The sequence below is a fragment of the Neopelma chrysocephalum genome, unplaced genomic scaffold (assembly GCF_003984885.1).
Source record: "Neopelma chrysocephalum unplaced genomic scaffold, ASM398488v2 Primary Assembly neopelma1_22, whole genome shotgun sequence".
Classification (NCBI taxonomy): Eukaryota; Metazoa; Chordata; class Aves; order Passeriformes; family Pipridae; genus Neopelma; species Neopelma chrysocephalum.
Genome location: NW_020897689.1, coordinates 8487623 through 8513942, shown reverse-complemented (window position 1 = coordinate 8513942; position 26320 = coordinate 8487623). Strand labels below are relative to the sequence as shown.

The window sequence follows — 26320 nt, the reverse complement described above, 5'->3', positions numbered from 1 at the left end:
ATATCTAACTGCTGTCTGGAACAATGGTTTGGAATACTTCCAGATTACTAAGCTTTCTAAATGTTAAAATAACTAATATGCAGCATATGATGAATAAAAAGATATTGAGCCGAGTACAGCAAATGCTCCTAAAGTACTGACTTTAATGGTGATGTTAAATTAATAATAGTACTTTTACGCTTTGCAACACCTTACTGCTAAAGACTTCAAAGTGCTTTATAAGCAATAATAAATTCAAATCATACATTGGCTCTGAGAGGCAGATATTATATTAACATCATTGATTATCTCTGGAAACAAAGTAATGTAATATTCTAGACATTACATTAATATAGTTGCAAGATATTAACTTTTTATATTCAGGGCCTATGTTTCATGAAGCTTCTTACAAACTTGTTTTAAAAAGCCAATAAAAACTTGGTGTCTTCGAAAACTTCTATCAAACATATATTAATTGTAATTAATTTTCTATTTTTAATATACTACTGAGGATTTTTTAACAATCATTTCTCACTGTTGCGGGCTTACTTCAACTCAATTGTATTGTAGGAGAGTGTATAAATATATTTAGTTGCAGTAATAAAGTTATAACATGACAAGGAGTACAACAACAATAAAGGATTAAGTGCAAGAACAAAAGAACTCTTCAGAAATTATCTCAATGAGTCTTCTAACAATCAGTTGATTAAAAAACATGGAAGAAAGAAATACTATCCTCTAACACCTTTATGCATGACAGGAGAACATCTCCATGTCAGTGTTTTCATCCTCTTGGACTTTTCTGCCCACTAAATATTTATCCCAAACTAACTTCACCATATTCCAAAGGTAGAATTGTAATTATTAGGAGTCACAGGATCTATAATAGACCGACAACATTGTACCTTCTGCTGGACATTAATTTAGAGGTAGATTCATGAAACATGTTAAAATAATTTCCATTTATATTATTTAAACCTGTGGGCAAATGTGCTACAAAAATACACAGGCTAGCTATGCAATGTAATTACTAACATTTGAAAAGCATGTCCTATTCATTGTTGGCGGTAATTGTTAGCAGTCTATCACAATCTTCTGAAGTCTATGAAAACACACGAAAGACCTCTCTTACCTAAGAATAAACTTCTTCATCTTCCACTGTCTACTTTTGCTGTCAGTACTAGATAACTGCAAAACAGTTTAGACTCCAAAGCAAATGTATGATTAATATACAAAATGGCTCAACTATCTTTCATAAGCCTTCCCCCGGAATGTAATCTCAGTGCTTTGCACCTTTTTTCATAGCAGCCATAGTAGAGGTGGTCTTCAAAAGTTCTGTTTGAGTGGTGTTATTTTTATCGCTTACCCTTTCTCTGTAGTGTCCCCTTGGCTGGGAAAACGGGGGGACCTTTCTACAAAAGGGTCCTCCACTGTCCGGAATTAATGAAAAACAAAACTAACCATCAGAGGAACTTTCTGTATGGGGAATGGGGTGAGGAAGGAGAACAACTGACAATATTACCAAATGAGCCTCAGTGTAATAAGATCGCAAAAAAATGGAATTTGCTGATACGGGGACAGTGACAAGTTACCCCACCATGGTGGGCTACTAGATTAAGAAAAGTTCAGAGTGATGACAGTGTGGCCTGCATGCTCACGGGTATTAGTGTCTACACGGGTACCACTGGTGATCCATTTCCAATTTTCTGTTTCTGTCAGGAAGACCAGAAAATACCAGAAGCTGAGATTTCAGTTCTATCATTCAGCTCCACAAGATGGCCTATAGAATCAGGCTTGTGTTGTCAATCTGCACATACAGATATATACATGTCTGCATTAATTTTCTCTTTTCTACTTGATCAAGTACCACGGGGATACATTTCTTCTGCCTTCACTCAATAACTTCCCCTGGTTCAAGGTCACTCATTGACTTTTCATGTTTATGAACACTCAGTATACGTGGTCTAAACCACAACTTTATTCTTTCTTAGAGAATACAACTTTCTCCCTAGGCTCTTGCTTATCCTATAAGAAAGGTATAGTTGTTCATGCGTCAGAAGCAGTGTCAGCTGGTATATGACTTCCCTCGACACTGCTGAAGAGCACATGTTCTTCCCTGCACTGCACTGAGTGACAAGGGCACATCAGCATGAAGGAGTGCTTTCATGTCTTGTATACCGAGGCAGAGTAAACCATGATATAATTCTGTATGTGACACACTCATAAATTAAGTTTAGCACCCTGGTATTTAAAATAACCCTTCACTGGATGAAGAAAAGACTGTTCATAAAGAAATAATCAGTATTTTTGCAACTCAATAAAATACTCAATGGAAAATCATCGAAAAGCTCTTTCAGATTATGCTATCTGTATTCACATTGAATAAAGCCTTCTTATAATGTGATACTTAAAGTACAGGGTAAAATCTTGCAGTAAGGCAATAAGAAGGAAAGCTTAGAACCAGATCTCATCCTGACTTTACAATTTTGTAAGTTAAAATGGACAAGAACTTAAGAGGCATGGAGGACACTCACATGCAATAATTACTCCCTAGAACTGGCAGGTTCTCAACATGCCCTAGAATATGGATATTACAAATCCACTGACAGCAAAAGAGACAATTTACAAAACCAAGTAACTACTTCAATAACAAGACTGAAAAATGTAAATATTATAATAAAAAGATATCGTTTTATACTTACTCACTGTAAAAGCCTATTTATATACTAGAATATTTTCAAATTTTATTACCTCAGTAGGAACTCAGAAAAGGTCAGTCAAACAATTGAATAGGCAAATAGTATGGCCATTACGTTCTCAGCAATTGTCTACACACAATCTTGGCTTGAAATACCAGATGCAATCATTACCTACTTAACATAGCTATCCGTGGTATTTCTAAGTCACCAGCTACTCCAATATTCAGACATGAAAAAATGTTTTGTCATTACATAATGTCATTCAATCAAAAGATCTTTTCTACATGACCCTAAACAAACCAATGTTATATAAAGCCACTCATTAAAATACTAGTTTATTTAACCTTAAAATAACCATGACACCGAAGTAAATACTATTTAGTCAGATCGTGATATCTTTAATTTCACTGGACTATTTTCTGTATAGCCAAAACAGAAATTGCATTATTGAAGAAGACTTAAATTGTATAAATTTCTGGAACATTTGGCCTTTAATTCTTGTGAGAAAAGTCTTTTGAATTCTCCCACAGCTTTACTCCTGCTTGGAAACATAAGATTTTGGTAAAAGTAAAACCTAGTGTTTGCAGTGGGCAATTTCACAGGATATTCTATGAAATATTCCAAGACAGATGAAACATCTACACTGTAAGTTTCATGTGGTAATTTCTGCATCACATTTTTCCAACAATATGTCAGTGTACCACTTAAGCAAAGACTAAGATGTAGCAAGTTCAGGAAAGAACCAATCTAAATGCAGAAGGAGGGATAATATTCTTATCAGTAAAGAGGATCAGCAAATTTGGAGCAGAAGCAAATCAAATTAATGAGCTGGCAGATCAAGCTGCTTGTAAAAGCTGCAAGAAAGTGATGTTTGTAGGGATAAAGCAATTAGGAGAGTGCCTAAGTGCAACTGCAGGTGACCTGTGCAGGCAAGACTACTATTCATTAACCGATTAGGAGGGGAATGAGAATGGTGAAGATGATGAAAACAAAGGCACGACCCACACGAAGAAGAGATGAAAGAATGAGCAAGTCTGCTAGACAAGGACAGAGAGGTTGCTGAAGCTAAGAAGGTCAAGGGGGCCATCAACAAGCACAGCATAGGTACGAGCAAAGATGAAATCAGAGGAGGAGAAAGCAGTGGGGGAGTGGAAATCATAGGGACAAGACGTTTGATGTAAAGGAAAGGGGATGGAGGAGAGAGTGGAGAATTAAGTCTTGGTTCTGACAGCAATAAAGTCTCGATTCAGGCAATTCAATTTTTCAAGGACATCATTATCCCAGACTAAGGGTGCGGTACATGGTGGGTTCCAGGTTGGGAGGAAGGGCACAGGCAAAAGAGAAGAGACTTCAGAAAAGTGAAAGTATTTAGAGGAACACTGTGCTGAGGTGAATTATGTGATCCTGCTCCATTTGGTCAGCCGAAGACAGAAAACCAAATGCAGATCATTTGCAGAATTACATAATTAAATTTGATTTTGAGAGTTAACATCAAAAATGAGCTCTGCATTTCTACTTCACATGCATATTTTTTCAAAGGAATAGGTTAGAAACCTTGAACAAATGTAATTCATATTAGAATTTTAGAGGACTGAGAAAACAAAAAGAAATTATCTGAAAACATCTCTACCCACAGTGCTGGCTATCTACTGTCATGGTGGTTGTTCCCTCTTCATACATTTTATACATCAAAAGCTTAATGGTTAAGCAGTCTCCTAGAGAGCTGACTCAAGTTCCTTCTCAGCCTGTGGGCATCCAAATGACAAGCCTTTCAGCCCAAGTATATGTTCCCTACATTTGCAAAATCTGTACTACTCAAGAACCAGGCAGCAGGTTGTTTGCAACACTTTTTCTTTAATCTGTATCTAAAATATGCACAATATCTGTAAACCAGACAGAGAACACCAGAATACACATCTGCATCTTCATCCACAAGAGTTTTAATCAACAGACAAACTACAGAGTCATGATTCCTTTAGATCAGTCCCTCCCTGTGGATTTCTTGTATTTCAACAGCATCTGATTTTTCCTTTTTTGTCTGCAAATCATATTAGATACACATCTCCCAAAGGTGGTTGCCATCACCCTGATTACTCTGCACCCCATAAGTACTCTCCTTCTGCTAAATAGAAGGAAACAGATAAATCTAAGTCTCCCAATGTTCTGGCCATATGCTTAAAACACTAGGCACTTTATAAATACACACTGAACTCTAAACTCAGTAAAGAAAGCACCTCTGAAGATGCAAAACTTGCAGGACTTCAAGCACCTAACTGAGCATTTCAAAAGGGGAAACATGGGAAAAGGAGAAGGACCACTGCAGTTGTCATCTTACACTCCAGAGTTGTGCTCAAATCCCATTCACACACAAAACACTAACTTGGCTCATCAGTAGTTTTCAAAACAGGAAGCAAAAAAACCCACATTCCCCATTTTGTTAATATGAAGTGGTTTTTAATATTAGGTGGTTTAGAAGTTTTTTCAACTATTTAAAAAATACATGCAAGTTGCATTAATTGGTTTTATGCTAGATAAAAGTATTCTCATTGCTAGATGAAACTGAAAAATAATAAATCAATTATTAATAATGGCAAATACAGCATGGATTTCCCAGCTTCAGTAATTCAGGGAAGAAACAAAATTGGAGAAATCTCCTTTGTTTCTAAATTTAATGTTTCCGTGTTTTCAGTTAGAAAGAAAATTTAATTAGAAAATTAGCACATCAACTCAGCAGTTACAAAGGCAAGGTATTTTTTAAACATAACTAGCTGTGGTAAGAGACTCTAGATAAGGTTGTGAGACAGATAGAGTGTAGATAAGTGGTTCAGCTGATGGAACTGCCCCAGTGATGGTACAACGTTCACCTGACTGTTTGCTAAGAAAACCCTCCCAAAACAGAACAAAACCCACCAAAATCAACAGATGGAAAACTACTGTTCTGTGGCCTGTGTTTCATCAAATAAGTGGTGTTGTCAATACCTTTTACTGTGGTTTCTATTCAGAACGCCAAATAATTCAGCAAATGTTTAGTGATGTATCAGTCTACCTCCTAGCAAGAGTGCATTATAATTGACAATGTTTAGTAAGTTTGGAAGCAATTCAAAAGCCAAGTCCAATGCAACAGCAGTACTTAGTGAGTAAAAATGCACATGATCCACTGCAAATCACCTTTGAAATATACCCAAAAGAATTATATATTTCAGCAAAATATAACACACATGAATTCCAATTAAAAAGTCTGAATTACAAAACAAAAACTTTATTCCCAAACTGTAGACTTCCGTTACTGTTCATGGAAATACAGGAGTATTAAATTATCTACTGGAAGTTTTCACCAAAATCCCCAGTTGAAAAATAAACATAGAGGACTATTAAAAATGTCTTTATAACTAGTGAGAGCTAGAACTACAAAGTTCACATGAATTCTGTTTCCTTCAAAACGAAGATGCATTAGTATGTAAAATTTCATAAATACATGATTTATATTCTGTTTATTTTGTCCCAAAAGCTAGTGAAGAAACAACTGAGTAAGAATCTGAATGCTACCATACAATTAGGGCTTACAATACCACCACATATTTTTGTATTTTTTATATTTCTTATATTCTTGATCTACTAATGAAGTAGATTTTTAAAAATACTAAAATAGATTTGATTTACAGAAAAATCTCAAATTTTCTCATCACAAACTTAAGAAACTCTTCAGAATATCTATTTGCTTTTTTATCTCCTTTTTTTTATTTTATTTTTTTTGTCACTAAGAACAATTGTATGAGATCAAGTATCTTTGTTCCTTAGGAGATCATCTGCTCCTGCTGTTCATTTACCATCTGAAATCATAATCATCTGTTGGTGACAATCTAATCATCTTCACAGTAACTAATTTTGATGTCACAAACAAATGGCTATGATTTCAGGTGGTGAAGTAACAGCAGGAGCAGATGCACTCTGAAGAACAAAGACTGTAAAGTCATGCACGAATCCCTAGTAATAAAATGTTAGGCAAGAAAAACAAAGAGTCTGTCCTTCACAGAGAGGTAGGATTGCCCTGAATGCATTTTTTTTTAATTAACAGTTTTTCAGTACTTACTTTGTGACTCCCAAAACTGTTGGAAATAGGTAAGGGAAACACTATACTATAAAAAATCAAGGGTAGGAAACATATAAAAACAGTTATGGTAATTTTTTTCCTTGTTATAAATAAAAAGTGCTGATAGTTTTTACTTTTATTTTTATATTGTTCTTCATAGCTCATCTACAGCTTCTCTAGAACACATACTGTAGGACGTGTGTGATTATCCCATCCACAAATACAAAATGAAAATATGTTCCCATGAAAATGCACTTTGCAGTAGGATTGTTTATTTGTTTCATGTTTTGTTTTTGTTGATAACTGCTTAAGTCAAATCCAGAGAGATAAATGAGCATTCTGTTTACAGTAAACATCTTCTGTATGGGCTAAAAATGCTTCTGGTCTGCTCACAGTCTCTCAAAGTCTCTTCCAGAAGCATCAGGAAAAAAGCTCAGTGAACATTCTTGCCATTTCATATGTAAAAAATGTCTAAGATATCCCAAAACAAGAAACAAATAGATTCATGTTTCATCTTTCTTTAAAATTGTGAAATGAAGAGGAAAGGTAAAGAAGTGAACCTGTGGGAAGAAGCTTTGCCAATGAGTAGGAGGGACAGAAGTGAGGTTTGCCACAAGGGTAACTGCAAAAGTAACATGATAGAGGGGAGCGGGAGAAGTTGATTTTCAAGGATATTTAATAAGGAATACTAAATACGTATTGAGTGAGTAATTAGGAGAATACAGATTGTAGGGTATTTCTCAGCAAAAACAAACTACATAATAACAGTGCAATGAAATCTGTTCTTCAAATGCAGTAAAATATAGAATTGTTATGATTTTTGATTTTGTTGTACTAAAGTATACAACTTCCCTTTACTATTCCAGTTTTATTTGACTCGGATGAGAACAGTGCATTATGCGTACAAAGAAAGGGTATCTGTCTGCAAAAGCGTGGAACTTGTTTGGAACTGCCTTAAACCCTGCGCATCACAGGTGCAGGAGAGATCATGCATGTAAGTGATTTCTTTTATTCAAAATGAGAAGACACTTCTACTTTCCTCAGTTCTTCTCGACCACAAAGCTCTGAAGTTATCTTGGTCTCAGGGGCTTAGGGGAAAATCAGTGGGTGTGCACAGGGAAAACAATACTAGCTCTTCTTCAGGATTTTTTATGTATTCTCTATTTGGGAAACTAACACATAATAATCTACTAGAAGCAGAGAAGGTAAAGTGTTCATACGTAAACATGTACTGGCAGACCATTTCCCTACAAAATATTAGCACCATTTAAATAAGTAATGATGCCTGGAAAACTAGTGAGAAATGTCAAGTAGTACTGCATAGGTCTTCTCCAAATGCAGGAATCCTCTGACCTCAGTCACATCCTGAAAAACAGGCCTCTTCATAGAGCCATTCAGTAGGAAGGTATCAACTGAACTTACTGGTTAACTAAAAAAGATAGAAAAATATTCTGTACATTTGCTACAGTTAAGCTGTAAATTTTAAATAAAATACCCTAGAATAGAAAGGCCTCTCAGGAGGTGAAGAGTTAAAAAAATCACTGAAAAAAAAGTATATGCCTATTGACAACACTTTGGGTTCAAACCGCTCCTATTTTGCAAGATAGTACAGTCTCATTGAAATAATAAATGATACTGAAATAATCTATTCGACATCTTTGTTGGTGACATGGACAGTGGGATCAAGTGCACCCTCAGCAAATTTGCTGATGACACCGAGCTGTATGACACGCTGGAGGGAAGGGATGCCATCCAGAAGGACCTTGACAAACTTGAGATGTGGGTCCATGTAAACATCATTAAGTTCAACACAGTAAAGTGCAAGGTCCTGCACCTGGGTCATGGTGATCCCAGGCACACCTACAGGTTGGGCAGAGAACTGGTTGAGAACAGCCCTGTGGAGAAAGACTTGAGGGTGATGGTTGATGAAAAACTCGACACAAGCTGGCAGTGTGTGCTCACAGCCCAGAAAGCCAACTGTGTCCGGGGCTTCATCAAAACCAGCATGACCAGCGGGCCAAAGGAGTGATTCTACCCCTCTACTCTGCTCTTGTGAGATCCCACCTGGAGTACTGCATCAAGCTCTGGGGTCCCCAACACAAGAAGGACATGGAACTTTTGGAGCAAGTCCAGAGGAGGGCCGTGAAGCTGGTAAGAGGACTGGAGCACCTCCCCTATGAAGACAGGCTGAGAAAGTTGGGGCTGTTCAGTATGGGGAAGAAAAGGTTGTGTGGAGACCTCATAGCAACCTTCCAGTATCTGAAGGGGGGCCTATAGGGAAGTTGGAGAGGGACTCCTCGTCAGGAACTGTAGTGATAGGACATGGGTAAAATTGAAAGAGGGGAAATATAGGTTAGATATTAGGAAGAAATTCTTTACTGTGACGGTAGTGAGACACTGGAACAGGTTGCCCAGGAAGGTTGTGGATGCTCCAACCCTGGCAGTATTCAAAACCAGGCTGGATAAGGCCTTGAGCAACCTGGTCTAGTGGGAGGTAACCCTGCACATAGCAGGTTGGAACTAGATGATCTTGAAGGTCCATTCCAACCCCTTACCATTCTATGACTCTATGATTCTATGATACACTTTAATCATCTGATTATTATTAATGTTGCCTCTAGATTAGAACTCTCAAGAAAGGGGTTAAGAAATTAAGCACAGTGGTTTCTGAACAGCACTGTTAGAAGTAAATGCTCTACGTCTACTGACATGCTAGCTACAATTCCTTTGACTTCCAATTTACTTTTAGATCAGAAGAATGGAAATGCAGGCATTGTGCATTATAAAAGCATCCCAGAATGAAAGCCTCTTTCTGTACTGTGGCCTGTGGTGGCTGCAAAAAGTTCTGTGAGGATGTCAATCTCTGAAAAATAAGTCAGTTGGTCAGCACAGGTTTAAAACATAATTTTGTTGATCTTGTCTCCTGTTCAATGAGTTTGCCTTTGTGTTCTCCTTCTAGATTTGGATTTACATGTATAATTGTCAAAGTTGTCTTGCCAGATGAAGCCTGAGAAAGGGATTGTTTTTTCTCTTTGGTGTAGCAGATGATTGTGGTGTCATCTATAAATATCTTTGCTACAAGACACTGCAAGTATAGAAGAGAAAAGTTAGAGATCTTATTCTGCTGTCTCAAACTCTAATATGTTAACATTTGAAGATATTAACATTTAAAGATATTTCAGAGGCCTTGACTTAGAGATTTTGACAAGGCAAACAGAAATCATCTACAAGTATGGATATAGGTTGATGAAAGAGCTGTAAGGAAGCAATTAATAAGAAGTCTTAGATCTTGTAGAATACTTCCTTTCAGGGAAATGCAATGGTATGTGGTGAATCTAATATCACTTTAAATATTAGCAAACTGTTGTGTAAGTTGAGGCACAAATTATTCCTCAGGTCTTGTGACTAGGAAGACCACATATATACTGAAATACCTTAAAACCTACTTTTAGAACCATGTCTTTCAGATGTACATAGGCAAAAAATAAAAGGTAGCTCATGTGTGTATCCATCTCTAGTACAATCCTTAGTTGAGGGAGATAACGTTTGGGACTCTTAAGTTCAAAACTATACACAGTCCTAGAGAAAAATCCAGGGCTCACAAAAAAGTGAAGGAAGTACTATTTATATTATCTATACCACTTTAAAGGTAAAAATCTAGCTATAAAGTTACCAAGTTCTATCCTATTCTTTACCTGTTGCAGTGAAACTCAATTCAGTCTTCACCAACAAGGTTTCTTGGGCCTTTGTGTCTACAGACACAGCTCAAGGAAGAGAGAAACTACCAGTAGTAGAACCTGACCAGAGTCAGGAATGCCTTGAGAAAAGACAGAGCTCAGCCCATATAAGTCACAGAATCACAGAATCGCAGAATCCCAGAATGGGTAAGGCTGGAAGGAACCGCAGTGGGTCATCTGGTCCAACCTCCCTGCTCACGCAGGGTCATCCCAGAGCACGTGGCACAGGATTGTGTCCAGATAGTTCATGTATATCTTCAGTGAGAAAGACTCCACAACCTCTCGGGGCAATCTGCTCCAGTGCCTGGTCACCTGCACAGTAAAGAAGTTCCTCCCTCCTCTCATTCAGGTGGAACTTCCTGTGCATCCATTGGACCAAATGGGATATACCTTAGCATGCTGAGTCAACCAGCTTATATCATTGTGAGGCCACTCTGTTATCTTCAAAAAGTCATGTAGATGCCTGGAGAAAGGCATCATCATCAAAACAGGCAGGCTGGTCAGCCACACTCTAGTCCCTGGGAAAATCATATAGTCCTCTTAAAGCCACTTGTGGTCACACAATGTGACTGCCTTTTATGATAAAATGACTGGATTTATGAAGGAAGGAAGAGCACTGTATGTGATTTACCCTGGCTTTAGCAAGACTGTTGACATCATATCTCCCACAGCATACTTGTCTCCAAGTTGTGATATTAAAGTCTAGGTAAATAAATTACTAGATGATGGAAATCTGTTTGGACAGTGGTACGCTTTGAGAGACTTAATAGCAGCCTTCCAATACCTAAGAAGAGGTTGTCAAAAAGATGGAGCCAGGCACATTACTGAGATATATAGCAGAAGAACAGGAGATGATAGTCATAAACAAAAAAGAGATGTTTTGATAAGAAAAAAACTTTAAAAATTCAGTGTGAATATAGTTAAGCATTAGAACAGGCTGCCCAGAGAAGCTATGGAATCTCTGTCCCTGGAGAACTACTAAAAAGACATGAGCAACCTTGTCTGAACTCTGTACTGACTATGTTTTGAGTAGGCAGCTTAGATGACCTCCTAAAATCCCTTACAAACTGAAGGATTCAATGACTCAATGAATAAATAAAAATCTCCTCGTTCCTGCACTCATTCATACCTACATTCACACAGAGGACACTCAGGAGTTAATTCATCTAATTGCAATAAAAATCCTAAAATATTTAGAAAAAGCATTTCAATTGTCTCAAATACTCCAAATCCTACAGAGACCAAGAGAAGTAAGTATAAATACAAATTTAGAAAGCAATACTTACTGTTATTCGTTGGCTCAGAAAACCCAACATTCTGGCCATTCCAACTCTTGTTTTCTCCAAGCTGAAACAGGTAGAAAAAGACAAATAAGTAAAGAGCAAACTACTCCCTAAACAGAACATTCCTGTTTATAAATTTAGTTGAAAGATTCTAAAAAAGGATGACTTGGGATTGCCAAATTCAAGTGGCAAAATTTTGCTAACACATCTTAATTTTTGTCTAAGGTTATTTGAGTAATGTACCCTTCATGAATAAACATTAACAACTATTGCCTAACACTGAAATATAAATGTTTCCCCAAGGATTAGGCTCAACTCAATAAGTTACCAAATCAGACCTAAATAAAATTAAATATTTTAAGCAGCTCTCAACTGAAAACACAAACAGACAACAGAGAAATTACATTCTAAAACTAGAAGACCCTAATAACTGCCTACGAAGGAATGCATAAACACTATAAAGTACTAGCGTAATTTTGTAATATTTATTTGTTAGGAATCCATTTAGTTGCTGAAGTGGAAGCAAAAATGGTTGCAATTTTCCATTATTTTAATATATTTTTGATTAAGCTAATTGTCTTCAAATTAATTTTATTATGTTTAATACTGACATAGAATAGGGGAGCAATTAACAGAATTTCAAAATGAGGGCATCATTGAAATCTACACAGTAAATAAGATGGCAGTGTTCTAGGTTTATCGTAGAAGTGGCTAAACAAGTTCAAGCTTCTTCACTACTTAAGAGCTATTGACAACCAGCTCTATGAATGTGAAACAAATGATCCTTTTCAGATTTCACTGGGATTTTGTATGCACACAGAAAACCTCGCAGCAAAGCAGGCTATATGCCATGTTGGCATATAAATTGTACAAAGCTGTAATAATTTGCTCTGGAATATGGGGTTGATTGTAAAGTGGAAGAGATGCGAAGGGGGATCAAAAAGCTGAAATCTGCCTCTGCATCTCAGAAGTTGTGTTAAGGCTGTTTAGACTACTATAATGCTGTAATGAAGAGTACTAGACAACATGTTTTCCTTGGGAAAGAGCAGGGAAGAGCACACTATGCAAAGCAGCTATTCAAATGATTGTTTCCTTGCTTTTCATCATCATGTACATCCAAAGTGCTTAGAGCCTTGGCACTGTGCAATGAAAACGGGAGATATATAATGGAAAGGGAAGACAGGTATTACAGCTGGCTTTTAAACTTGTCACCCACCTCCATGCACTTCAATTTCACATAACTTATGTTATTCATATTAGGAAGCAAATATGTCTATTGGAAAATATGGGAGACAATAGTTCTTCAAATGAATAAGCAATAGGAAATCTATAAGTATGTTTGTATTTACTGCTGTTACAACAGCATGGTTGTGTTAGGAATCCATACTATCCATCCATGATATGATACCAGCACAAGCGCACTGCTACAATATGAAAACATATCCAACTCCCCTCATTCTTCTTTTTTATTGTTTATTAACTTGATCATGATAGGGAATTCATCTATCAGTAAGAGATCCTTAATGCTGCTGCCTCACATGAATAAAATCTACTCTGTTTTTATTCTCTCTAGGAGAACACAAGTGGCAAGAAGAACCAAAAAGACAGAAACATGAAAAAATTATGACAAATCTCCATTCTTATCCATGGAGCTAAAATTCTGACAGCTGCAAAAAGTCTCCCAGCGCACTTTCAAACTGCTCTCCTCAGGGCTCTGCACAAACACTACTGATTTCCTCCAGGAATCAGACTAGCTCAGAAAATAGCAGAGCCTTTACTTTTTTACATTACCTGGATTACCTGTGCTGCCAGCAGCACCATGCATTGCTCTTATAACACTCTTAGGTCTTCATTAAAACAATGGATAAAGCCACTTTTTTTTTTTTTTAAAGGAAGGAGGAATGGAACGAAAAGACTCAGGGAAGGAGGGACACTGAGGAAAAAGAAGTTGCCTTTTCTACTAAAATCATCAAAAAGTACACAAGTGAAAATTGTCCATTTAGATGCCAACCTGCTACATCAGCCAATCTACACTAGGTCCCATTTTGGATTCAAAGAGAGAAACAAGTATCTTCTAATGGTGTATCTTTATTGTGCAATTTAAATGGAAGGAATTTTTCAGTGCTCAAATTGATAGAGATCTAAGGGCTATTTTCCCTCTTCTCCACCACAGTCTAGTTAGAGAATTAAAATGCTTTAAGCTACACAAACTAACTTGTGCATCTCCAAATATGTTCAGTCTGTTACATACAGAAGATAAAGCCAGATGTTCTAGATATTTATGTCCTTAACCCCAACAAAGCTATAAAAATTTGTTATGATCTTGTTATGATACTGTCACTACATAAAATTTGAGTAGTTCACATTTTTTGGATACAGTAACATGTTTGTTCATTGTGTTAAGAATAGTATTAGGCCACTATATGCTATTCTACCAATCCTAAAATGTATACATCTGCAAGTATGTAATTAAACCTGATTTTCTGAAGGTAATGCACTTGTAAGTAATAGTTTAATAACTGTAGGGAAACCAAGCAGCAGCATCTCTTTTTAGCCCTCAATTTCTTTTAAGGATTTCAATGTAACCACAAGTTTCCACTGCATAGAGCTCTCCAAAGCAACTATGTTGTGGGCTGAATTTTTTCAGGCTTTATCTCTGGAAAATACTGAGTAAAATTAGTTCAATTTAAAATCCAAGAATGAAAGCCTATGTTTTCCTACTAGGGGAAAAAAAAAGTTGACTTCTCTGTTTTCTCTTGTTTTTCATTAAAGCCCTTTGGCCATACTGGCAGTGAAGAAAAAGCTGAAACTTTAATACTGTAGAAAGTATATTCTACAGCAAAAAGGTGTCAGCATTCTGGTGAAAATGAATTATCATTTGACTCAGTCAGAACCCTGTTTTTAAATGGCTATGTCTGCACAATGTGTTCTCACTAGGAACATCATTTAGCTTCCAAGTACTCTGTTTAGAGTATTTCACACCTGTCTATGACTAAGACTTATAGTGAAGAGCATAGTGAAGGTGACTGTGAACAGCATACATGTTGCTGCTACTCTCAGAGGAGAGGGAAACAGAAGGAGGTGGGGCCAAGTAACCAGCATAGCATTTATTTTTCCTGGCTAGGAGTACTGAACATATAGAACAGAGTATCTTCATGTGTATATATATATATATATATATATATCAGAACATTCTGTTGACCTGAGCTAGCTGGTGCAGTCACAATAAACATGCAAGAAATTATCAAAATATACACATGCAGTGACTGCATATGACAGAAGCTGCTTAGAGTGACAGCTTAGTTGAATACCTTACCAAACATCTTTTCAGGATACAAAAGGTAAAATCTTTAACACCCAATTTTGGTTACAAAATCTATTAATAAACGCAAGACAGGAGAGGAATGCTAAGTTACACATGGTTAACATGGAAACACATACCTGCAACACATGAATTTAAAATGCAATTTCTTCTCCATAAAAAAAAAAGTGACACACATTTTCTTTATCAGTCATCAAATCTGAAAAGGCCACTCTTTTTCTAGAATGCTTTTAGTGCACATGCAATGGGAAGATAAACATTGACTACTAAGGCTATTTCATGTATGAAAATTACTAACATAGTTCCTTTCAGTGTTCTCATGGATGCCCAAAATGGAATAAAAGCAAGAGGCACATTCATCCTGATTTGTAAGAGGAAATAGATGCGTGCATCACATGTACACTTCTCCACACGCCCTATTCGATGGAACTACCTTTCTGCTCCTAGTAACTGTTACAGGAGCAGAGGCTGCACTTAATAATAGGTGTAGCTATAGAGCTGTAGCTAAACAAAGGCTAATTTGTGACAAGCAACTCCCTAAAATAGGGGTTGCACAAGCTTAAGCTTTCATTCTTACTAAGTGATTAGCTGACACAGGCTAAAAATTTAGACAAGGGTAAAATATGGGCATCATAACAATTGGTTCTCACCTTTTCTGGCTGGTCTTGAAGAGGAGTAGAGGCTTTGTAACCCAGCTGTAGCAACATTGCTTCTGCTGCATTTCTTTTAGCTATTTTCTTGTTTGGGCCTGTTCCAGTAGTAATATCATTGCCTACTTTTACCTTAAAAAGAAAATATTGAACATAATCACGACAAATACAAGATTCCTTAATATCACCATGTAATACACCTGATCTATCAACAGCTGTCAGTTCTTCTGATGAAGATGCAATCTTGAAAGAGTAAAAGTAGTGCAATGGGGGACTACAGTATTAGTTCACACAGAGGAGCTTGTTTAGATTTTTCAGAAGGTTCCCAAACTCATATCAAAGAGCCATATTTTTCTGTATCTCAGTGCTCACGTAGTTGCCTCTCTCTTCCACCAGCCTCAGTGTCAACCCCATTATGCCTGATGAACCTCTCCCCCACTCTTTCTTAACACTGGAAGTGCCACAGGGTCTGTACGTCCTCTTTCTTGTAGGAGCAGCAGCTCTCCAGCATCATCAGGACAGTATCCAGAACAATGGAGAGACAAATAGTGACCTGGAGATTTAAATGAGTGTGGTTTCTAAGGAAAGATGAAAACCATATTTGCATTCCTCCCACTTGGTCACACTGCAAGGAACATGGGGGCTGGGACCACTTACACCTGATTAGCTTTGATCAAAACAGTTTTTGGAAAGAAGGCTCTTTGTTGGACTTGTGGTCTGTACAGCACAAAGGGTTTCCGACAAACACGATGCCTTTCATAAAATGAGGAGAAATTAAAGCCTTAAAATAAGGACAAATTGTAGACAATGGATACCCACAAAGTGTGCAGCTCTAACTAAGTCCTTGGCTTGGGTACCATTCTTAAAACTTCTGGAGTTGTATGGGTCTGGTTTGTGACATTAGTATCCATTTATGCAATATTCATAGCTCTTTGATAGGTATATTTTGTTCTGTCCATTAAGCCCTTTTATTTGCCAAATTGTCTCTTAAAATAGTGCACAGTTTCAAAAGCATGTCAAAAAAAAGGAAATCAAAATAAAATAAAAATAATAAAATAGCCAAGGTGATCTGAACAAAAGAAACCTCAGAGGTCAAAGACCCGAAACAGCCTGGAAGGAACTTTAAAAAAAATGTAAAACCAGGTATACTAATGTTAAATAAATAATAGATGTTATTTAGTAGTTTATGTTATTAAATAATTCTTCACTTTCCTCAAATTATCATATATATATATATTTTCCTAAAAGTTTAAATTCTTATTTACTCAAATACTTATTAATTCTAAGTATTAAGAAAAGGATGAAAATAAATAATAATAATCATGACTATTCCTTTAACGTGTATATATATAATTAAGCAAAAAGTTTCAGCTACCTAAGCCAGGAATATTAATAATCTTGAAATATAAACCTTATCTTCTATGCAGTTCACAATAACAATTAGAAAATAGCCAATCTGCTACAAGTTTATATGCAATAAAATTGAGGGACTTTATTAGGACAAGACAAAATGACAGTTTATAACATAGCTCACAATAAATCAATGTGTTGCTATTTCTCAGACCTGTAAAACTGGTTTAGCTATTATTATAACCTCTATCAAGGATTAAAGGTCTGACTACAAAGAGAAAGAGCTTTCTGAAATTAACTTTGGGAACAGAACACCAACTAATGTCATCAGAGGTTTTCTTCTGTTTATCTAGTAGCCAGGACAAGTAATTGGATCCATTTCATCACATCTAAACTTGCTCTTTGTGTGACAGATAAAAATGAACATATTATCTCTGGATATTTTACTTCCACATTCAATTAAATTAAATGAAAACATTGTTTAAGTAGTTTATACAAAGGTTTTCTATTCTGATAGGGTTTTTTGCATGCCATAATGGATCCACTGAGACTTCCTGAAGGCAGGAGAAGCAGCAGTATGATTTTAGTTTGAAAATACTGCAAAAGGGTGAAAATGGAGTCAAAAAGTATTCATAACAAAGCAACTGTTCTATGAAATTTCTTTGACTTTTTTTTCACAAGCCTTCTTAGATAAAAGGAATCTTCTACATATTCCCTGTTTTTAAGACTCCTTTTTTATTCAAACTAAAGATTTGAATTCCTCCAGTAGAAAACTAAATTCCCAACCCATTTTTCTAATACTGGGCTGTGTTACACTGTCCTCTTCTGAGGCCTCACACAACAACCACTAACTGTGGACAGTCCCATGAGGGTTTAAGCACAGGAAATGAGATTTTCTGTGATAGAATCACTCTTTTTCAAATAATTTCAGGTCTCACAAAAAGTTGTAAATGCAAGACTATATTCATGAAAAAGATTCTGAAACAAAAAGAACCCAACATCTTGTGCTTCAGAGAGAAAAATAATAAATCATCAAGAAAGACCACTGAGGTTCAAGAAAATTAAGATTGCTAGACTATCTTCATAGACATGAAGGAGGAAGTTACAGATTTAAGTGAAAACATAACTAATTTTCTGGAGAAGGAGGTGCTGGAACATCATAAATTCTGCTTCTGATCAGAAGTGACATTTTGGTGTGGTTTGTAGACAACAAGTCAAAACATGTGGAGGTATGCTGTTCTGAGTTGTTCCGGCACAAAATTACCCTTGAGTGAAAACACAAAGGCACAGAATCCTTTCCTGTTTCTAATCTTTCTCAACCTGCTGTTGTGCTATCTAACAAAATATCACAGTTATATTAAATTTTTGTATATGTTCTTAATTTAAATATGAAAGAAACATTAATGATCTACTGTTTCTGTATAAGGTCCAGACAGAGGACAGGCTAAAACATGTGATAGAAGGCTTTTTTTTGCCGTATTTCAGATATAAGCAAAGCCAAAAAGAAACTGAAAATCTGAATATATTTACAACACTATTTTTTAAAACCAAAATGCTTGGTAATATGGAGATATTAATATCCATATTTCAGAATACTAGTTATTATTGCAATCCTCTGATCAACAACAGCCCAATTTTTTTTTCCAAAAGACAAGTAAATAAATCATGAACCATCAGAGATAAAATCAGCAAAAAAAAATATGGAAAACCACTACAAGTAAAGTGCCTGCAAGGCACGTAACCAAATGGCCATTTGTTTCACCAAGAGAAAGAAGAAAGTTTAGACAGGCTTTCTGATACTTTATTTCATTCTACTCTTGTATAACTGACTATAAAGCAAAGAGCTAAACACAGGAAGATCCACTTCATATTATGCCACCATCTTGCTTGAGTTTGAACAAAACAAAGCAAGGCCATTATGCCTAACGTGACAGCAAATGATACCTGCATAACAAACTCTCGACGGCGAGGCATTCCTCTCTCTGAAAGAAGAACATACTCTGGCTCCTTCTCCTTTTTGGCCTGTTGGATCTGAGCCAAACGACTGATGGGATTCATTCCTTGACCATATTCTGGTCCAGTCTAAACCAGGTTTAAAGAAAAGAACAATTATTTCAGTATATATCATACAATTACTACCCTGCTTCAATAAAACATTTACTTGGGTTATCTCTTTTTTAATACTCCCTTTGAGAGAACAGAAAGTAAATTTGTAAATAATTTTCTGATCATGAGACAAAAGATAAGAATCCTCAGGCTCAAAGCCATGGAAAAACATGGTCTGATGAAGCTGCAGGTAGTGTGCATACCTGGCACCTGCAAGCTACAAATACCCTCATCTATCTGTGGAGGTCCTTATGAGGATGGATGAAAATCGGCAGATACATCAGTCAATTATATCTTATTGCCCTACTTCTAGGACCCTTCGCCCTAACCCTTTAAAATAGGTTGCACAATGCTGGAACATGCACTACACTAAGAAGAGATGAGATTTACAAGAGACCAAAAAAGATTTATCCTATATAATAAGGAAGCTTCCTCTCTCATCCTTCCTGCTTTCCTTCTTAGCACCCCTGCCTTCCACCCTACAATGCAACTAAAGGTGCAGAAGGTTTACTCTGTGTGTCACGTGAGTTTAGCCTCAAAATACTTTTATGAAATGAATGGCTAGAAATGTTGCATGTTGTGAACCACCCACAAAGTATTTCACATGCTTAACAGACAATAATCCTCACAATAACGTGTCAAAGTGTTGGTTGCTGAGGGAATTGATCCGATGGAGGAAAAACAAAAGAACTGACAAACTCATCTGTCCAAAACTACAGAGAAAAGTGAAAAACTACAATCATTACAAACTCTCTGGTTCTGGAATTCTTTTAATGAGTTATTGCTCACATGGCAAATGCTCTCTCAAAGGAAATAGCTATGAAAATATTTGTTTGTAGATCTTAGGAAGAAGAAATTAAGACCCACAAAAATTTAGCTGAAGTCATGTTTAACTGATTTATATACCATAACACAAAGAATGAACTCACACATGTAAATGGCATTTGAATGTAGAATTGTTTTTATGTTATTGAGCTATTTCCTTTTTATGAAACCATTCATCTGCTAACAAAAGATGAGCACTCATGCTTCCTTGAGCTTCTCAAATAACAGTGTTCCAGAACCTGAAGACATTATCAGCAACTGAAGGCAAAGATTAGAGAGGGATATTATATTTAGAAAGCTGTGCAGTGAATCCTCATAGTGTAACTGCTGAAGTAGTTAGAGAAGATGTAGGTGAAAGAGCTAAGACAATATCATACACAAGGGCAGCTGTGTGGGCAAGAAGCCAGGCAGAGACAAAATGCAGAGCAGGCTAAATAAAGAGCCAGCCATAAGATACAGCTTCATAAATATATATACAAATAAAAAGAAGTTTTTGTTGCCACTTTTTTGATGCATAAAACACTTGTAGGTAAAACTGAAAGAAATGAGCACACTGAAAGCATTTCAGAAGTTTGGATATTCAAAAAATAAAAGCCTTCTACACATTCAGCTTATTTTGACAATTAGTGTCTCTTTCTAACAAGGTCAACTTTGGATAACTAAATTTAAGTTCATAATAGTAAGTGGTATAGGGTAATGTAAGGCATTCTTACATTATTATACCCTTAGCACCTTTCTTGAGAAAAACTTACCAAAATGAGAAAGCCAAAGCAAAAGCCTTTTCAGATCTGCCAGCTTTAAAGCTGCATTAATGCTGATGGTTTTCCATCAAATAATTTTCCTTTCAATTTTTTCCTAAACGTTTTTGAGTTAGACCCCCAAAATCTTAGTAGGAGATAGGTATCTAATAAAGTAGGTTTTCTTGAAAAAATCATTGACTCTGTTTTGAAGGCAAATGAAAAGAGGAAGGTAATAAATAAGTCCTCCGTACATTTTCCAAACCCAGTGTTGCAATCTCCAAAGTATTTGCTTATATTAAAGGGCTTTTCTGGTGGTTGCTCCTTCAGAACTCTTGGTACACTCAGTATATAGATTCCTAAGGGTCATACTTTTAGTAAAGTAAGTACCAAAGCACTAAAGTAGTACCCTCTGTATATACTATTTCATGTATCTCTCTCCCTTGTCAAACCGGGGAGGGGGGAAAGCCCAGGGAGAAAACCACTACATATGCTAGTAGGGCCTCCCAGAAGAGATGATGCTAAAACTTCACATGGCTGTACAGAGTTGCTTGGAGGGCTTGATCTTCCACTCAGACTTGATCCAAACCCTTGAAGACTTCAATGATGTGAGCTATTTACAAGCCATTATGTTTGAGAATTCCACAGCATTCTCAAGACTTAAAAAAAAGGCATATTAGCACAGGCAAACCAGTAACAATATTGACACTAACAAGTAACTGTAACAATATAGACAGAAAATGACAAGTAAGCCTTTATTGACTTTAAATCCAACTCTTTCTGAGCAAACATCCTTAATTCTGTCAAAAGTGGACACACACCTTCAATATTGTTTTTGGACGCTTTTTAAAGTAAAGTTTTGGCTTTTCAATCACAGGAAGAGGAGGAAGTTTCTTAAGTTCTTGTAGGACAGCCATCGCAGCACGTTTCTTTGAGAGTTTCTTACTGTTGCCTTCTCCTTCTGCAGTGAATTCTCCTACTGTAACTCGGGTAACAAAGCTCTTCATGTGCGGAGGTCCACTTTCTTTAATCACCTTTTAAGAGAAATTGAGTCAAATCACCCTACAAGAAGATAACTTAATGTTTGAATCTCTGCAATGAACTTAGTACTAATGCAGTTTTCCTGCTAACTGAAGGTATTAGATGGGTTTTCATAAAACTTGGACAAGTATTAATGACAGTATAAGATTTGAGGACAGAAAATTAGACTAGTTAGATAAAGTGAACCTAACCACTATATTCAGTGTTTCACAGAAAATACAGTAGATCTATGTTTTTTAAACTATTTATAGAATAACACAATATACAACAATAATTCATATTTAAACCAAGGCTGCTGTTTTTTTCCCTTGCAAGGTGCTTCACACACTAAAGAAATTAAATCCATGAAGGTCTACCAGGCTTTGACTATTTCTTTACATAAAACATATTCAAAACTGCATTTATATGGCACATTATTTCAACCTGCTCATTTTTTTCTATTATCATTAAAACGTATGATGTTCATAGTTCCAAACTTCAGTCTCAAAGATTCATATTTTTATGCTGTCCTAGCTGCAGGGAGCATGCCTGCTCTCTACTCTTACCTTGCCAGAGTACACAACTCAGAGCGATATCCCGTATATTTGAAAGGCTGACACAGTTTTGTCTCCATGATTTCAGCTGTCCCTTCCAGCAATACCAAAAGAAATTACCAAAAGAGCTACCATAACTCACACAAAAGCCAATCATTTCTGAAAAAAATTTATTTATTCACTCCCTTCCAAACATATTCAGGATGACAGTGAGAAAACCCATGTGAAGTACTTCTCCACTACTACAGGACAGAAAGAAATTAATGAAAGTTGTACCTTCCTTTGGCTCTTTTTCTGTCTTCACTTTCACACACACACACACAAATACAAGCATTCATCTCCTTTTAGCAGGCTATACTGTTAGGATGTATTCACCCACAAATCACAGCACTGCAAGTGCTAGGATAGCCATCTCTTCATGTATGCACCGTTTACTGGTCTGGACAATGTCTATCAGGAATTAGAGACCTCATTTGGGAAAAGGTTCAGTTATTTTTGTTTGATGGGCGGAAGCAGCTACCTAATTTAATCTTTGTTATATGTAATATGTATAAGGAGACAATTAGAATATCTGACAAGCATCTCTTCATAATACCTTCAAAATCAATATAAATACCAATTTTTTTCAGTAGATGGAATTATATCAAACCATTTGTTGAAGAAGAGTAATGCTTGAGTGCAAGGGAATTGAGGTAAAGGTGCAAGGGCCTTCTTGGTGTAATGACTATAGTTTTAATGTGCTGAAACCTTCAATCTTAATATTATTACAACATGTTCTGTATTAAAGTTCTTTTTATCAAGGTCGTGTCCCTTGCATTATTTAGTTTTGCTGTTGCACTGTAATGAGGTCTCCTAAGGCTTGTATTTCTTTTTTAAGCTCTCTTTTGTGGCAACTTCAGCAAATACAATTACCACTGCATATATCTATAAAAAGACATAAAATGAAAATTAACGGACAACTTTGTCTGCATTTTCCCAGAATATGATGACATCTATGCCAGCATGGGATTTTTCTGTTGTAGTCCAGGAATGTTCCCACTCTGAGACTCCAGGTAATAATTTCAGAAGTGTTTTCAAGATTGCCTCACTTGAAAGTTGCCCACTAGTGCTTCACCACGAGAGAAGGCAGCAGTGCTTTTAAGGCACTGACCCACACTGAGCCACGGGATGCTGCACTGCATGCACCAGAGCTGGGAGGAGCCCAGTTCCAGGCTCTCCTGCTTTTAGACACAGCTGAACACCTTCATTGCACTGCAGCATTTCCCACTCTGTTTTACAGGCGTATCTTAATCCATCCCTGTACATTGCTATCCAAGTATTACACCATGCTGTCTGTAAAAATGTCATGGCTAAATTAACCTTACTAAGGTCCTTAATCTTTTTGTGGTTCTACTAATACCATTATATAGGTGTTTCTCTTTACATGCAATATAATGCATTAATAAAATATACAAGAATGTCTACACTGACCAGATGAAAAAGGACAAAATAAGTTGCTTAAGAAATATAATTGCTGAGTTCCTAAAATATTAGTTTTATACAAGTTTTCTCATATATATATATATATATAAATGCACACTTACATATATGAGAACAAGAATGTTAATACAAAACCAGATTATACTTTCATATACACAAAAATATATTTCTTAAAATAAAACTAATGCATTCTGGTGTGGTTTTAATCCTTTAAATTTTAAGTATGTGACACGAGGTAAATAATTGACTGGAAAACATTAAAAAATGTTTCTTTGTTAGTGTGTAAATGGAAAAAAGTCTGTGTTGTCAATGGAATGAATCCCATAGGATTCAGATGGGATCCGGATCAAGCTAAATATCCAAATGTGGTAATTAAGCAAAAAAATATTTACCTAACAACATTTTTGGTTAACCCCAGATCTTTTTACTCCACATGATTTCAAACAGTTGTGCTATGAGCCTTGGGACAGAAAACACTAGAAAGAAATTCAACCTTTGCTATCCAAGAACACTATATGCATTAGGACATGAAACTATTTCCTCAGTTGAAAGATACGACCTGTGGACCAAATCATGGTTAATTTAAAGCTGAGAATTTGATTAAGGGTGACAGTTCAATACACTTTTCTTTTTCTGTTTCATGGATTTAAAGAATAATTACAGCAAGAGAAAACACATGGGGCGAAAACACATCTAAGGTCAAATTACACCAAGAATGAATTTGGCTCAACTTAATGAATCATGCTGACAAATGTAAAACAGCAGTACGATTACAGTGAAAGAGTAATGCTGCTTCAATTATTAATGAGACTCCAGGTAGAAAATTCAGAGGATTACGACAAGATTAAATGGACATTAAAGAAACCCCAAGAAATAGAGGAGACAAAAATCGGATCAACAAACCCATGTCACCTACATCCATGTATCCGTGATTATTTATAAGTTTTAAAATACCAATACATTTCCAGGTGCTTGTGTAGGCAGACATACCAGATTTTCTCAGTTAAAAAAAAAAACCCAACACCTAGATGTCTGGGTGTAAAACTGCAGTGAGAAAGGGTGACCATCATGCAAAACCTAATTAAGAGCTACTCAGTAGTCAATCATCCAAAGCCTTAATCCGAGAGCAGAAGCCAGATAGGTGTGAGACTTCCTGCTGAGAACCAGTCTCCCAGAGTCAGCAATTTGGACTGTTGCTGGTTCAAAATAAAGAATGTCTGTCTTACTTTGATAAGAGTGGGATATAAGCAACTGCATCTCTTTTTCCCAGCAGACCACTGGACAGGGATGGAGGGGCAGAAAATCTGCCTGTTCAGGCACTCTATGCCTTCACTCCTGATACTGACAATGAAAAAAAATATATTATTGTATTTGCTATTCTAAAGAAATAACACTCCAATCCAAAGAAAATACTGAAAATAATATGACAATCTGAAACACCCCAACGTGTTCTAATATGAAGCTGTTGACCTCCATTATGTTTTCTAGGATCACCAACTCCTTACTGCAAATAAGAAATAAAAAAACATATATCTTGCAAAATAACTGAAAAATGCAAGACTTTAGCTTACTGCTAAAGAAGGAATAATAAGCAAAATGACCATTCTACAGGTACTCTTAACAATTCCTACAGCAATCACTTCTGTATTCCTTCTTAAAAACTGTTCATTGAGAACCCCACAAATGCCTTAGAGCAGTTGCATTTTGACTTAAAAGTTGATGAATCAAGGTTAGCTAAGGATGCACCAGTGAAAAGTATGGAGTAAAGCTTGTTCTTTGTTAGAATTGAATGTTTCTATTTTAGTTAACAATTTAATAGATATAAATTCCTCAAAACTGGTCCTAAAGTTCTAGGCAACTAAAACTAGCCATATTACATGAAACAGGATTGTCCATCCCTCATGCAATTCTGAGGGCATGCTTACATAGAACTTTACATATATTTATGATGATTACTTCATTGCATAATACAGTACTGTTGGAACATTGGCTAAAGCTTTGTCAGATGAAGAAAAGGCAGATTATTTTATAGCTACTGCACACAAAATAAAAGCTAGAAAAAGCTTTGATGCCTGCCTGGAATAACACAAGACCATTTGTAAACAAAATCCTATTAGAAACATCAGATCCTGGGGATTACCCATAATTGCTTAGCAGTTTTATTGAAAAATAAGCCAGAACCAAGTTCAATCAAAACTCTATTTAAGAATGTCACCTATACTTAGATTTAAAGGCAGGAAATAACACAAAACCTGTCAGGAGAGCAAGAAACTGTTTTTTTTCAATGTTGCTAACATTCTTTGGCAAGTGACACATTAGACTTTTCCTGTACTAAGTATCTCTGCCTTCATTCTCTCCTTACCAAATGCTCTCCCCTAAGTAAGCTGAAACAGGAATGAAGTTAAGAAGACATTCAAAGCACTATCCCTCTTTTCTTTCCACCCTCCAAGCTACTCTGTGACCGGTGTATTGTATTTTAGTGCATTGAT

The 26320-nt window shown here is 36.3% G+C and overlaps 1 protein-coding gene across 3 annotated transcripts in view; it reads right to left on the bottom strand.

Moving 5' to 3' along the window:
* The window catches only part of STAU2 (staufen double-stranded RNA binding protein 2), a 170551-nt gene that overhangs the window by 86747 nt on the left and 57484 nt on the right, over positions 1 to 26320 (bottom strand). For all 3 annotated transcript variants that reach the window (XM_027694066.1, XM_027694138.1, XM_027694222.1), the window contains exons 8-11: positions 21600 to 21812; positions 19055 to 19192; positions 15761 to 15892; positions 11792 to 11852 (exon numbers count right to left, since the gene is read on the bottom strand). In XM_027694066.1, coding sequence (XP_027549867.1) covers positions 11792 to 11852; positions 15761 to 15892; positions 19055 to 19192; positions 21600 to 21812 — 544 coding nt within the window. The remainder of the gene's footprint in view (positions 1 to 11791; positions 11853 to 15760; positions 15893 to 19054; positions 19193 to 21599; positions 21813 to 26320) is intronic.